The sequence below is a fragment of the Anser anser genome (genome assembly GCF_964211835.1).
Source record: "Anser anser genome assembly, chromosome: 2".
Lineage (NCBI taxonomy): Eukaryota > Metazoa > Chordata > Aves > Anseriformes > Anatidae > Anser > Anser anser.
Genome location: NC_139721.1, coordinates 116,494,576 through 116,508,750, shown reverse-complemented (window position 1 = coordinate 116,508,750; position 14,175 = coordinate 116,494,576). Strand labels below are relative to the sequence as shown.

General features: G+C 47.3%; 2 protein-coding genes across 7 annotated transcripts in view; one reads left to right on the top strand and one right to left on the bottom strand.

Annotated features, from left to right (window-relative positions):
* Positions 1 to 3,442, top strand: part of FYCO1 (FYVE and coiled-coil domain autophagy adaptor 1) — a 52,066-nt gene extending 48,624 nt beyond the window's left edge. For all 5 annotated transcript variants that reach the window (XM_083825004.1, XM_083825008.1, XM_083825007.1 and 2 more), the window contains exon 18: positions 208 to 3,442. In XM_083825004.1, the coding sequence (XP_083681130.1) occupies positions 208 to 283 (76 nt within the window). In that variant the 3' untranslated portion in view covers positions 284 to 3,442. The remainder of the gene's footprint in view (positions 1 to 207) is intronic.
* Positions 205 to 12,462, bottom strand: CCR9 (C-C motif chemokine receptor 9). Of its 2 annotated transcripts, XM_083825009.1 has the most exons (3): positions 11,229 to 12,462; positions 8,885 to 8,945; positions 205 to 8,536 (listed from the first exon to the last, which is right to left on the bottom strand). In XM_083825009.1, exons 2-3 carry the CDS (start codon positions 8,900 to 8,902, stop codon positions 7,391 to 7,393), a joined length of 1,164 nt encoding a protein of 387 aa, XP_083681135.1. In that variant the 5' UTR covers positions 8,903 to 8,945; positions 11,229 to 12,462; the 3' UTR covers positions 205 to 7,390. The 2 variants fall into 2 exon arrangements, with proteins under 2 accessions (XP_083681135.1, XP_083681136.1); XM_083825010.1 differs by lacking the exon at positions 11,229 to 12,462 and having other exon boundaries at positions 8,885 to 10,729.
* Positions 12,463 to 14,175: the final 1,713 nt, after the last annotated feature.

Genomic DNA, 14,175 nt, shown 5'->3' with positions numbered 1-14,175 from the left:
CAAGTCATTTGTGATTCTTTCCAAGATAGTTTAGTCAGAATCTTATTAACAAGAGACCTGATAGCCCACGTGCAGACTGACTTGTTTTTAACACCAGTCATTTTTTTTGCCTGAGTATAAACTGAAAGATTGAGTAAACTTTTAAGACTTTCTGTCTAGTTGCCTTCAGCTAACATGATCATCTTCCTTTCTTTTCTTTCTTGACAGATTTATCTCAAAAACAGTGTTTTATCACTTGACTGTTGAGCGACCTGTCATCTATGATGGAAGTGATTTTCCATAGCCTTGAATATACTGTGTTATTTTTAATTACATTTTTAAGAAATGCTATTATTTATGTATATGTAAGCATTATGATGACCACTGTTTGAAGATTTTGAAACTATGCAATAGTTATAATGCACTTAGAGAACATGTATACATTAGAAGAACAAAGCCTTTTTAGGAACACTAATGGTTCTGTACTGTGTACAGATTGCTCAAAAGCCATGTTGTTTAATTTAACAGGTCAAGTAATGTTCCAACCATTTTATTATTTTTTTTTCATTGGGGAGAAAAATAAGTGTGGAGGTGTCTAAATGCAAACTGAAATTCTCTACTGAAAATTGAATGACTTTTCTTCCAAAAATATCCTTCAAAAGGAAATTTAAAGAAAAAAGTATCTTTGTTCACCTCTTCACCGAGGAGTAAACATAAGCATTTCTGTTCTGCTCTACTGCTCTCACAGTCAGAACAACAACTATGCAATACTTCAGTCTTCACAGGCATATATTGTAATCCATCTAGAATTTTTTATCTTTTTCAATTTTTATAAACAGCAAATGTAGAGGTTTTTTACATATTGGACTAAGATTTGGTAAGTCTTAACTGGTTTTTATAAATGCTTTGGTATTGCATACCAGTTAACAAAGCAATAAAACACGAAGCAGCAATTCCTTTCACTTTTGCTCACCATACTCTGTAAGCTGTTCCACTGAAATCAGCTCTTATGGTGAGTACCAGTGGCAGAATCAGGGGCATAATTTGTAGAATAAAGTACTGCTCACTGTGTGACACTAGAAGGAGGAGCATTCCTTTTTCCTGCTTTAGCACCTTAGTCATCACGTTCACGTGAAAGCACAGTCTCTGAGGAGGCCAGCGCTGCCTCTCTCTCTAGACTGAGTGGAAGGTAGCAATAATGGTTGAATCAGTCTCAGAAAGTCCATCTGAAAGTGAATGCACATCCAGCCCTAATGAGCTCTCCGTGGGGGATCTGATTCTACAACAACAGAGATTCACCATACAAGTGTTTGATATTTACACTGTAGCAGCTAAGGTAGAGGGAAGTTTCTGATCACAGAAAAGAAAACGTTACTGCTGATGAAGGTTGCTAGTCATTCATTCCAGTTGTTAGCAATGCATAAATACATCAATCTTGAAAAAGACTGTGAAAGAATGACTGCCCTTCACGGACCACCTAGATTTTAGGTTGCACATACAGGGCTTTCTAACAAGGAATTGCAGTCTGGGTGGTGCCAAGCCGAAGTCAGGGGGCCTTCAGCTAGGCTGCTGGCTCATGGAAAGCTTTCTCTTCAGATGCCTCTTCCCAGTACGGGAGATGTACTGTGCTGGGCAGAGGGGTCAGTGAAAGGCGCGAGCTGGCTTCCTCCTCCTCCTCCTGAGCTAACAGGTTACAATGCAGTTAGACCCGGAACGGGCTGTGTGCACGAAGATGAGATAGACAAGAGACTGAAACAGGCAATAAACGACGCACTGATCCGTTCATGAGTTATGGCAGATTTCAGCGTCGAAGCTGTGTTTTTTATTTAATGAGGCAAGAAGAAATTATTTATTGCTTAAAAATGGAATACTGTGTACCATATGCTATGCAATTTCACAGGGCTGTTACTGAAGTCTGCTGCAGTTTTCCTTTAAGCTTTTAGGCGTGATTTTTAAAAGCGTTTTGCTGTTGTATTACTTAGAATACTAATCTTAATAGGGTATCTTTATTAAAATGCCAAATGTAAGTTAAAGGGACACTGTCAAATGTCTTAGGCCAAAATATGATATCTCTGCTCAGAAGTATTTGTTATCTCTATTCAGAATTATTTGACAGGTTTGTCTCTGGATTTCCTCTGCATCCTAGTTCTTAATATTTTTTCATCAGGTGGCAAATATTCTTAAGCCAATGTTTGTGTAATTCTTAAAGTGTATGGCTCCATCTAGTAAGCCAGATTTTCCTCTGCAAGTTTTCCATGTACACAGTCCTGAGGCTTGCTGAAACTTGTGTTTGGGAGGCAGGAAAAAAAAACACTGGATTATGTTTATTTAGCATTTGAGTCTTTACGGTACCATAGCTGCCTCATGAGAGTAGTTTTATGGCTTTTCTACTCTCTGAAAGAGGAATAAGAGGGGGAGCCAGGACCTGTAGTTTGCAGATGAAAAGAAAATGTTTGCTTTTAACAGGGGAGAGTATTTAAGCAGAAGTTTCAGTAGAGGAAATACTCAAACGGTAAGGTGCAACAAGCAGACAAGATTGCAGCTGTCCGAAGGAACTGTTCAAGAGCAGGAAACCCACTGTGTCATCTAGATGAGAGAGACTTCCACCTCAGAGGCTGTGCAGAGAAGACAGTAAAGAACCTGTCTTTGCTACCAAGCTTTTGTTTGATTGTCCCAGAAACCTGATGGAGGACTTGGCAGAAGTGTAGGTTTGTGCAGGAGATTTCAGTCGAGGTCTTTATATCCCCATTCACAAGGAACCTGTTCGTGTGAGGTATGCCTTTGACACCAATAAATCTTTATACCCACAGATATTCAGGTGTTTTGTTGAATTTGGCGTTCTATTAATAGATCATCCCCGGCAATGCAATTAAGGGAAAATAATTTTTTAAAATCAATCACAAAATTGATTTAAGGGGATGTCACACCCACAGCAGAAAGAGTGTATGTTGTGGTCAGCTTAAGCAGTTGGGCATTTTTCTTGGGTACTAGAGCAGTGAAGGATAATATTTCTTTTTGTTATGCAGAGGTTTGTGCAGAGGAAAGAATATAGTTGCTTTAAGAAAATGACAATGTTCCTTTACTCAACATTTTTCAGTGTTGCTGTATGAAAAATCACTGAGATATATTGCACAAGGTTGTACCACAGTACAAAGTAGCAAAGCTACAAAAGCCTGACTTTGCTTCTTTTTTAAAATTGAAATTGCACTATAGTTTTAATTATACTCAATCACTTATATTGTAGCTCGTTCAGAAACATCTTTTAATCTTAGCTGCCAAAGAATTACAAACCCCGTTCACATCAAATTTCATGTTCCACATGGAGGAAAAAAGAGATTTATGTATACCACAGTCTGTGCAGTCACGGAGATGTAGACGGTTGTGTACTGGACTGTTTCTTGATGCTTTTTTTTTCCTTTTATAACCTCAGGAATTAAAAAAAAATAAAATTATATATCATTGAGTGTATGTCCCTTTTGTGCCATGTAGAGATAGCTTTGTCTGGAAGATAAATCAGGTAGATTGGATGACCTACTTCTAAGCTGGAAAAATGTTGGAAAATAAGGGTCTGTGTGTCTGGTTTATGTTGAATGGCTGTGGGAGGGAAAGAAATGCTGTGTGAGTCAGAGGCGCTCTTCACATGTCACCTCTGCTCCTTGTCTTGAAGGAGGTGGAAAAAAAAAATCTGTTTGCATCTGTAGACCCAGACCCACAACGTGTTAAGCACGTAGGCTAACCTGACCTACTGGGGCCATCTGAATGCGGTCAGGAGCACAACAGGCCTGTCGCGATCTGTCATCGCTGCTTTCTTCAGTTGCTGCTTATTTCTGTGTCCTCACGGGAGTTTTCTGCTGGGGGAGAGAGGATGCGCTGCTTCCTATCCCTGCGCTCCAGCAGGAGCAGCAGCCCCGAGCACCATGCTCAAAGGCTGCCCTACAATCAAGTCTCGGTGACTCCTAGCCTAGAGCACAAGAGAACTGCAAAAGCTAAGTTTGCGCTACTAAATGCATGTGTAAGTGCATTGCACCTTGCTGTGCAGCTCTGCAAGGAAGGCTGTAGCTGCTGAAAGTCTGGGGGTAAGTCTCCAATGACCAGTTTTTAGCCATACAGAACGACTTCCTTGGTGCGAGGGCCAAGATGCTCCCAGCCCGAATGCTGTCTTACGTGGGGTTTTAACTTGCCCATTTCATAGCATGTGCCCCAAATACTGGACTTGGCATGCCCAGTACAACATTCTGCTCTGTGGACCTTGTGAAAACACACGGCTGCCACAAAACAATGATATTAGTCCTTGAAGTGTCACTCTGTAGTCCAAATACAAGGTTTGGAAATTCCTCTGGCCCAGGAGGCTTGGAAGAAACAGGCAGCACTCAGGGGCGTGGGGACTATGGTGTCTGATCAGTGAAACTATGGATGGTTGGTCCAGCTCATACTGGGAAATGGTGGGCGTACGCACACCAAATTCAGATCGATGGCTCAGGTTTCAGGAGGTATGTAACTGGACAACGCTACTCACTGCGCCTTCGGGTGGTGGTTGCAGCACCCACTGCAATCCTTTCTGCAGTTTTTCTGCTCTCTGGAAGAGGCGTTCCAGTAAAGCCCGTCCGTGTCTCAGGCAGGCGCAGCCATCCGTCGGGCGGCTTTGTCTGCAGAAAGTGAAAGTCTCTCATGGCTGTCCTGTCGCTTCCTCTCCCCGCACCGCAGCCGGGCTGGCGCGCCGCGACGTGCAGCTCTCACCGTGTGAACCTGCAGCATGACCTTGTGCTTTGGCAGGTCGTGGTGCTGCAAGAGCATGGAGGAACTCAGCGTCGCCTAATAAAACTTGGAAAACACCTCAAAAAGTGGTCAAAAACACTTGAACCCATCTCCAGGGACCCTGGTAGACGGAGTCTGTCAGTCTTGTTCCTGGTGTTCCAGGAGCAGAGGATGCACGGCGCAGCCCATGCGGTGAAAACGTGAGGACGGAGCCACACGACAAAATGTGGGGGACTGGCTGCGGGGCGGGGAGGGGGGGACACAAGGCAGGGAGGAGGGCTCTGAGGAGCAGCCACCTCTGCGCCGAGCCCCCGACGGGGACTGCGCGGCGGCAGGAGCAGCCTGACTCAGAGCAGGACGCAATGTGACCGGGGGATGACCCGGTGGCCCCGAGCCCGCTGAAAGTTCACCGCCGTGTCACCAGCCTCAGCAGTTTCACTCGCCGACTGAGCATGAGAATTTCCCACCACGGTTTTGCCGAGCGAAGGCGCAGCTTCTACCTGCACGTCGAAGCGCAGCTCCCCCAGGAGCCCGCGCCTCATCACCACCCCGCAGCTCGAGGCCACCGGGTGTTGGGTTTGCATGCCCGCTTTTCGGGAGGACAGCAGTTCAGAAGGCAGCTGGGAGCGGGGTAAGTCTCCTTGCTTTAATAATTGCTATAGAGAGCAGTGCCAGGAGAGGGGTGATTTCCCAGGTCCTCCTTTCCACCCTTTCCCCCCACAGGTGGGCAAGCTTAGAATGGCTTTTTTTAGGTGATCTGCTGTGCGTATTTGAAGTTGTTAAAAAGTCTGGGGAAAAAAAAAATGACTAAAAAGACTTACCGTGAGTGCCGAGGCAATTAATCCGCACAAAAGAGGAGGTTTGGGAGCAGCGCCCAGCTCGACATGGCAGCCAGGGCTGTCACCCTCGTGTGACATTTCAGGGGACATCTCGGGGGACACTGGCTGCCTTCACTGCTCACCCCACATGCGGGCTCCCCAGTCGCCTGTCGGGGCAGCGAGGAGCCCCTGGCTCGGAGCATGGATGCCCCAAGCCATCGCACCCCCATTTTGTGCGGGGAGAAGGGCACGTCATTGTACCTCAGCGTGCGTTGCATGTCCGGTTTTAGGCTTCCCAACTTACTGGGAATTAAAAACATAGGGGAGGCTATTTGCTCCTTCTCAGGCATGAACGGAAACAGGTTGTGTGGATGGGTGAGAAACTGGTGCGGGCTTGTAGGCAAAGACAGCACCAGTTCATCCCCTCAGTGTATGTGATGGCGCTTTTGTTGAAGGGAATTTCAGCTGCTACTTGATTTGAGTTCAACACAGATGCAAAAATACCAAACACGTATAGTAAAAAAATGCATGCATCTTTCATCATTTCCTTCCCAAAGGGAAAAAAAAAATAATAATAATAATAATATGAAACTAGAACCCTGTCTGCCCAGATTTAATGTATTAGCTAGAAAAGTACTGCCAAACCTTGCAGAAAACTGGTGTTTACCAAGACGCTTTAATGATTAATGCACAATGCAAACAATTTCTTCTTGAAGAAAATAGTCACCAAATGCCAAAGCAGATTAAAATTGATTATTTAAAAGAAAGCCTCCTGAGGATTAAAACAAGCAATTAATGCTCAGGGGTGCCAGGAATGGGAATTGCGATGGCTAGCAGGACACTTGTGTCCCTCTGGTGCCATCTTCAGCTCATCCAAAGTCCCCAGAGAAAGCGGTGGGAGTGCTGCAGCACCCGCCTGCACAAACCTTTGCCTACACCAGCCCAAAGAGCAGCATCTCAACCAAAATGTCATTAACGGTAGGTTTGAGACTTAACGACTCTGTCTTACTGGTCCTGGGTTAAATGTCTTTTGTCACCCTAGCAAAGGTACCAGCGCATAACAGGCAGGTTGTTGAATTATGGGTTTGGGGTTTGGGTGCTAGCAATTTTTTTCTCAGGGACAGAAAACAACATATCCAGTGGCCTTGAATTTTTATTGCGAGTTATGGCTTGCCAATACAGAGAAATACAAGCTGCAGCAAATAAATTGAGCCTACTTTCACCCTACGTCAAAGAGCTAAAATACAGGAGGATTTAATTCTGTAATGAGCATGGAAGATCAGCTTTCCTTTGCAACAAGAGCAGCCAGTCCCACAGAGCAGAATTGTGTCCGCATGTGCAGGGAGCAGCCTCCACATGCTGAAATCAAGCAATGGCTGACAAACGAGTTAATGTGGAGCTGGTCTTCAGCGAGGGCTCGGCTCCCTCCTGCCGCTCGTCATGGCTAGGAAGAAGGCTCGTCCTGCTCCAGCCGGGCCTGCTGCTGCTGCTGGGCTGGTGGTTCTCTGAGGGGCTTGCTATTTTGGGCTGTGGTTCAAGCCACAGGTGAGCTGGGTGCTTCGACTGTCGCAAAGGTAGCTCTTATCTTCTGTCAGCTCTGCTCGCAGCACGTCCGGCTCCATTTTGCTGCATGGCGTTGATGGTTTCACTTCCCTGCGTGGCAAGGCCTGGTCTGGCCAGGCACAGCATGGAGGAAGTGCATGAGCCCTTGGTGGCCTTGCTGCCGCTGGCACCAGCTCGCATGGACCTAGGAGGTTCAGCCCTCCTCCGAGGCAGTCTTTGGGGTGCAGGAACAGTGTCCGAAAGGCCGTGCTTGGTACCCCTTGGGCAGTACTGGCTTACATGAAGACTTGGCATGAGGCAGGAACAATGGAGGAGGTCAAATGGGTGCTGAGGGTGAGCGAGCTCCTCACCCGCCGCCGCCCCAGCATGGCGAAGGACCAGTTGGAGCTGTGCTCCTGGCTGTCATACACGGAGGAGCACTGCTCCTGGCCCCTGGGCCTCCGCACGAGCCTGGCCAGCGCCGTCCTGAAGCGCTCACCAGCGAAGACGTAGAGGAAGGGGTTGAGGCAGCTGTGGAGGAAGGCGATGCTCTGGGTGACCTGCAGGCCGATGTCCAGCCCGTTGGTGGCCCAGCAGCTGTACACCACTCCGGTATACGTGTTGATGGTCTTGACCAGCAAAACAATGTTGTATGGGAACTGAGAGAGGAGAAAGGCGGTGATGATCATGGTGATGATCTTCAGCGACTTTTGCTTTTGGCATCTTTTAGCTTGGAGGAGGGTGTTGATGATCAGGGTGTAGCAAATAACCATGACCAGGAGTGGGAGGAAGAAGCCTATCGTGACTTTCAGAGCCAGGACAGCAACCCTGAAGACCATGCTGACGTTCGGTGGGTACATCATTTTGCACACAGTCACGTCACCGATTTGCTTGCTTTGGCTGTACATGATCTCAGGGATGCACAGGCTGATGGACATCAGCCAGACGGCCAAGCACATGAGTTTGTTGTGCAGGAGCCGCCTCCGCTTGGATGTTTTAGCTTTTGTTGCCTGGACAATGGTGATGTACCTGTCAAAACTGATGCACGTTAGGAACAGGATGCAGCCGTAGAAGTTGATCTTGTACATGCTGTTGACAACTTTGCACAAGAAATTCCTAAAGATCCAGCCGTCGGAGGCAGCCTTGGCCCAGAAAGGGAGGGTAAAAAGGAGGAGCAGATCTGCCACGGCCAGGTGCAGCAGGTAGCGGTCCATCGTGCTCCTCCTGAAGCGGTATTTGCAGTAGATGAGAATGACCAAGGTGTTTCCCACTGTTCCCACAGAGAAGATGAGCCAGAAAAATACAGGCAAGAAGGCTCGAGCAAACTGCCAGACCTGCCTCCTGTCACACATGAGCTCTGTGTCGTTGGTGGGGTTCCCATAGAGGGACATCACTGTGCTGTTCCTGTAGTAATCCAGGCTGGTCTTGCTAGGTTGGGTGACCTGCGGTGGGACACCAGGTAAATTCACGCTGAGATGGCCCAGTAAAGTATAAATTTGCCCCTCTCCACCAGATGTAGCTTAAGATCCCCAATATCTCCCATTTTAGGTGGGAAAGCACAAAGGCTGCCAGCAAAACACAGTGGGTTTCAGATAGATTGACATGCACCCGCACCCAAGAGAAGCTTCAAATATGTAACAAAATGCAAAATCCCAAGCTTGCAAAGAGGTACGGAAAATAATTCTGCATTACTGCTATGATGGGGCAGCACAGTTGGCTTTTGTGAGTAGAAAACTGATGTTGGGGGAAGGAAAAACCGAGACTGCACAGCAACGTCAGTGTGTACTCACTATGCTTGCAAGTGCCATCTTCAGCCAAATCTCAACTCGGTCTTGAAGGAGGCACCGCAACCTGGGGAGGAAAGATAGGAGCAAAATACCTGATTTTGTTTTGAAACAGAACTGTGACTTTTTTATCTCAATTATTTGGTTTTTATAAAAACCTCATCAGGACTCATGGTTAGCTTTCTGAACCGAAGCTTTGTAACTCTTTGAAATGAGTCTGGACAGGAGATGAGCAAACCAAGCAGAAATTGATGTCACTGGTTTGAATTACTGAGATGTTTCCATTTTGCTAATAGAGAGTCAGAAAAGATCCTTAATGCAGTAAAAATTACATTTAGGTTAAATTAGGGCTTCGGCTCCTCTCTGCCGCTGTGCTGATTGCATCCTTTGACTTACTAGAGTCACTGAGATTTCATTTTTAATAAGATGTAGAGTCCCCAGTGCACACATTAAAAAAGAAAGTAATCTGAATGCACCATAACTTCCAAAAGCTTCATGAGAAAAAGTAACATGTCTCTCTCAAATTGTCTAACAACAACTAACAAAGAAAAGAACCCGCCTTCAGGGGCAGCTTGCAGTGTTAAAATATTTGCATCCTCTGCAGTGACCGATAACGGCATCCCCTGCACTCTGCCTGCAGCAACTCTTATCTGCAAGCTGCGGCGCGATGTTGGGCCCTGCACAACAGCTCATTATGCCCCCATAACAAAGAAAAACTGGTATTTTTTTTTCTGTGCTGCAGATTACTTTGTGTTGGAGCCAGGCTGCCGCCACAAAAAGCAGAACCCAGTCACACAGCCATCACCAAGCCCCGACTTTTCCAGGGGGAAACAGCCAATGCTCATGTTCGTGTGTTTTCCCTTCGGTTTCTCCTGTGTGCCTGCTAAAAGCACCTGTGTTAACTGCAGCAAGCTGCAAGCAGCTTCTCTTAGGGACATTAAGTGGGTTTTTGGGCTGCTCTCTAGTCCAAATTGTCCTTCGTCTTTTTGTGCACTCTTGGGAGGGGGTGTTCGCAGCAAATGTTTGCAGGGTTTTGTAATTTGGTCCAACAAATGTAAAGCAGTCGTTTTCATCTGTTGAAGCATGCTTGTGTTCAGAAAGCAAAAATTGAGATCCAAACCTTACATTTTTTGTCTCCGTGGAGCAACTTTAATGACTACAAATTATCTAGGAGTGAGGTTTGCAGCATGAGTTCTTGGCAATAAAAGAACATTAATCTCAGCGCAGAGCACTTGCTTAAAATAAACTGAAGAAATAAAAATAGCCATAAACATGTGCTTGTAGCTTTTTTTACATTTTCTATCAAGACCTACATGTAGAATTACGTTTGTCCCTGGAGGGTCAAATAGAGATATAAATTTAGTACCTGATTTATCAAAACACCACCCGTGCCCTGTACATAGCAGCTGAATTTCTGATGCGCAAAACTCAGAATAGTTTTTATTTATCCTCCTTTCAAAGCAGACAACCAGGGAAAGTAAAAATATGTAAGCAGACCGAAAGAAACCATCTGTATAACACCTATACATAAATACTAAGACAGAGAAATTAAGACCAGCTGTAGCCATGGATATATGAACGATGCTGGGCAGTGCTGCATTAACGGATGGAATGGGAAAGCCTCTGGTGGCAACAGCCCCACAAGGTTTTTTTCCCCGTCCCCATCCCCATCTGGTTCCAGCCCCTTGTAACACATGGGATCATCACGATAAATGCAGGTGCAGCCAAAAACTGAGCTGGCTTTGTACCGTCCAAGAAGCAGTGCATCGCAAAGTCAGCCTCGCAGCAGAAAGCACAGCGTGCTAACCACAGCGGTGGCCTCACGCTGGGGTTTTGTTGACGCTGCACTTGCTACGGATTATATTAATAATAGCAATAATTCGGTTTTAGGTATAATGAGCTTTCAGATGCTCTAGCGAGCATTTGATTTTCTCCCGCATGCTGCAAGTTGGCAGCCAGCAGACTGCCCCTTGAGACAAGGAGGGGCAGCTCAGTAACCAGAATTAGAGACCCCTTTCCGCCTATTTTGGAGGAAAGGCACGGCTCAAGGCATCTCTGCACGGCTCATCCTTTCCAGCAGCACCAGACCTGGTAGGCCCCACCTGCTGCAGGACGTCTGCTCAAAAATCCCTTGGCACGTCGAGACCAGCCGTCGAGGTGCACCAGGCACTGGTGAGCATGGCTGGCAAGAAGCAGCCAGCTCGCTGCTGGTTTGTCCCCCACCACCGTTTCCAAAATGTTCTTCTAGAGGCTGCTGCAGGATGCAGAGCTGCTTGGTAGGGGAAATTGTGGGAGCTCAGCATGCCCCCAGGGCGATGCAAAATATCTGTGTTGTCTCCTTCAGACCTACCTTGCGCTGCAACAGAAAAAAAATTGATCCTAAGTGGGTGAGGTCGACAGCGAACTTTCCCAAAAACAAAAGGGCAATTTGTAACTCGGCGTCCTTTCCGCTGAGGCTGCGTGTGGGAAGCAGGCGCCCTGAAAGCGGAGGTGGCACTCACCGGGAGGGTCTCTGGGGGGAGGTCAGCCCGGCCCTGGCGCCCCGCTGCACGCCCTGCCTGCTCTGTGCGCCTGCACCGAGCCCGGGGCTTTTTGAAGCCTGCGCTGGGTGTGTGCTCCCGGGACCCGGGCCTAATCAAACCTCTGAGCGGCTGTTTTCTCTGTGGTTTGCATGGTTTAGGTGGCTTACACACAGATGACAATTTTTTTTTTTAATTATTTTTTTTTTCTTTTTTTTTTTGGTGAGCTCTTTCAATAGCAAATTGGAGACCACTCTTACCACAGTTTTCTACTTAGGTGCGCCAGCTAGCACAGGGCAACACAGAGGCTGCTCCCAGCGTGGCCTCATCCTGACGGAAAAACACTTTCATTGGGGGAAAAAAGAAATCCCCAAACAAGAACTGGGTCCCCTGAGGAGCCACCAGTGTGCCCAGGGAGTGAAGAGCCGGGGGTCCCATCCTGCCTGCTCCAAGCTGGCCCTCAGCCACGGTCCCCATCCGCAGGGTGCAGTGGCTTAGCGCAGCTTGCCAGCGGTACCCAAGTGGCTCCAGAGGTTGTGTCCAGGTGTGCTGGGGTGGCACGGTGTGCACGGGGTGGGTGCAGGGCCACCTCACGAGGTGGGTGGTGAAAACAGGGAGACACAGGGCAGGACCACGGGTGACGGAGGCGCGCCCTTGCTGGTGGCGTGCCTCGTGGCACTGCCAGCCTGGGGAATGCAGCAGGCAAAACTTTGAAGAGGAAGGCAGGGAGAAGTGGCTGATCGTGTGTCTTCTTCCTGGCAAGCTGGCATGCAAATCATGATTCAAGTTCCCTTCTCTACAGGAAGCCCAAACCATGGTCTTTGCCGAGCTGCTGGACGGCGCTCAGCTGTGACTGGCGCTGGTTCCACTCCAGCTCCAGCAAAATTTCCAAACCTATGTTCGGGTTCAGCTCCAATTACCAGCCAGGGAATTAGCGGGACAGCAACGACTGGCACCAGGCTTTGGGCTGGGCTCAGCTGTCTCTTGGCACCACGCTTCAGCATCCGCATCAGCACGGCTTCAGGGCTGAGCGTGGCCACGGGGAAGGAGCCAGCGTTGCCTGATGCCTGTCTGTAACAAACTAGTTAAATGGCAGACAAGTGACGGCAGCTCTTCTGCAAAGAAAATCTGCTTGTTTCCCTGGGAAGCTTTGGTAGTTTTTACTGCAGGTTTCAGTGGCAGACGCTCGAGCTGTAGATGATATGAAGGTAGACGCCATGAGCACTGGAAAGTAATTTCGGTTTGAGTTTTTGGTAATCCAAGACCTTGTTGCTGGAGACCCCAAGGTGTTTCTAAGTTGATCATGCATTGTTATTACCAGATACCATCCCTATTTAAATGCTATAACCACTTCCTTTGCTCCCCGTGTTTGTGTGGCAGCAGGCGTTGTACTGTCTCCTTCTTCCATGTCTGGAAAGAGGAAGACAAGGCTGGGGATTTTCCACAAGCCAGGATGTGCCTCCCAGCCAGGCGAAGTGCCTGGATGGTTTGTAGCTGGAAGACGAAGCCCCTCAGAGGGGCAAACAGGACTGGGGAGATGCATTTGGATAACTAGGATAGGAAAGCAGAGGTGGGGGAGCAGCTCTCAGCTAAGCCCAGGGCCCTGCTGGGGAAAGCGTAGGGTGCAGGCATGGGTTACCGTGGGCTGGCAGAGATCTGCTCCATGGGAGCTTTTCCTAATTCAAGCTACACTGGCCATCGGTGTAATGCAAGGCAATACAGAGTTGGTTGAGTGACATTAACTGTAGCAGGACAAAGGCATGCCCACGGGCAGATCCTCTGGTGTAAAATTATGTTCACAACCTCCATTATCTCCTTTATGAACCTGGGCCCTCTGAATTTTAGTGACTTTAATGAGACTGTGCTTAATTCTTCATAGCAGCAATGATTTAACCTCCTCATACAGCCAGTTCCATTTCCCCAAATCTGTAGAACAGAGCATGGGCCATTGTTAATCTTGCCAGTTACCTTTTTTTTTCCTGCCACGTGCCATTTATCGCCATTGAGAATGGCATTTTTGCCCTCAACAGTGGGAACTGACGTGTAACAGCGTGAACGTTACAAATCTTGCCAAATTTCTGACGACTCAGCTCCCTGTTCACATCCTTGCTTACTGCCATCCACAGATAATTACCTCCAAACCAAATCTTGTGATTTCCCTCCAGCTCACATCGTTATGAAATTGAGCAAGCACCTCTGCTTTCCTCACAAATATATCACTTTCATGCTCGCCAAAAGAACTCGAAAGTGTATATTTTTTTTCATTTGTTTAATGTACATGGGAAAAATAAAAAAACATTAGCGTTTCTTATGTCTTCTTTTTAACCTCAGGGCATTTAACTTAAGGCGCAACTTGGCAGTGATTTTTTAAACTCCTGATCCAGTCCACATACTAGTGGCAGAGATGCGCTCGGCTTGATGCACTGATCAGGTGCTGGAAAGATTTTGCAGAAATGGAACAAAGCTTGGGGTTACACCCTCTTCTGAGGCTGACCTCGAGGTTTCATTTTTCACAGTGAAAACTGTACAGCGCTTACACTAAATCTGACTTAAAATACACCCCCCTCTCCAGAAAAATACACCGAATTTCCCCTCCCCAAGTAAGAGGAGAACATTAGCCTGCGAGTGAACGAACTTCTAGATTTAATAGAACCTAATCCAACGACTTGCTTATGCAGGCTGTGCACTAAGGCATGGGCCTGCCCAAGGACTCTAATCCTGGGATTTATTTTTCTCACCCAAGTCCGTAATGAACCCAATGCATTAATTACGCCAAGA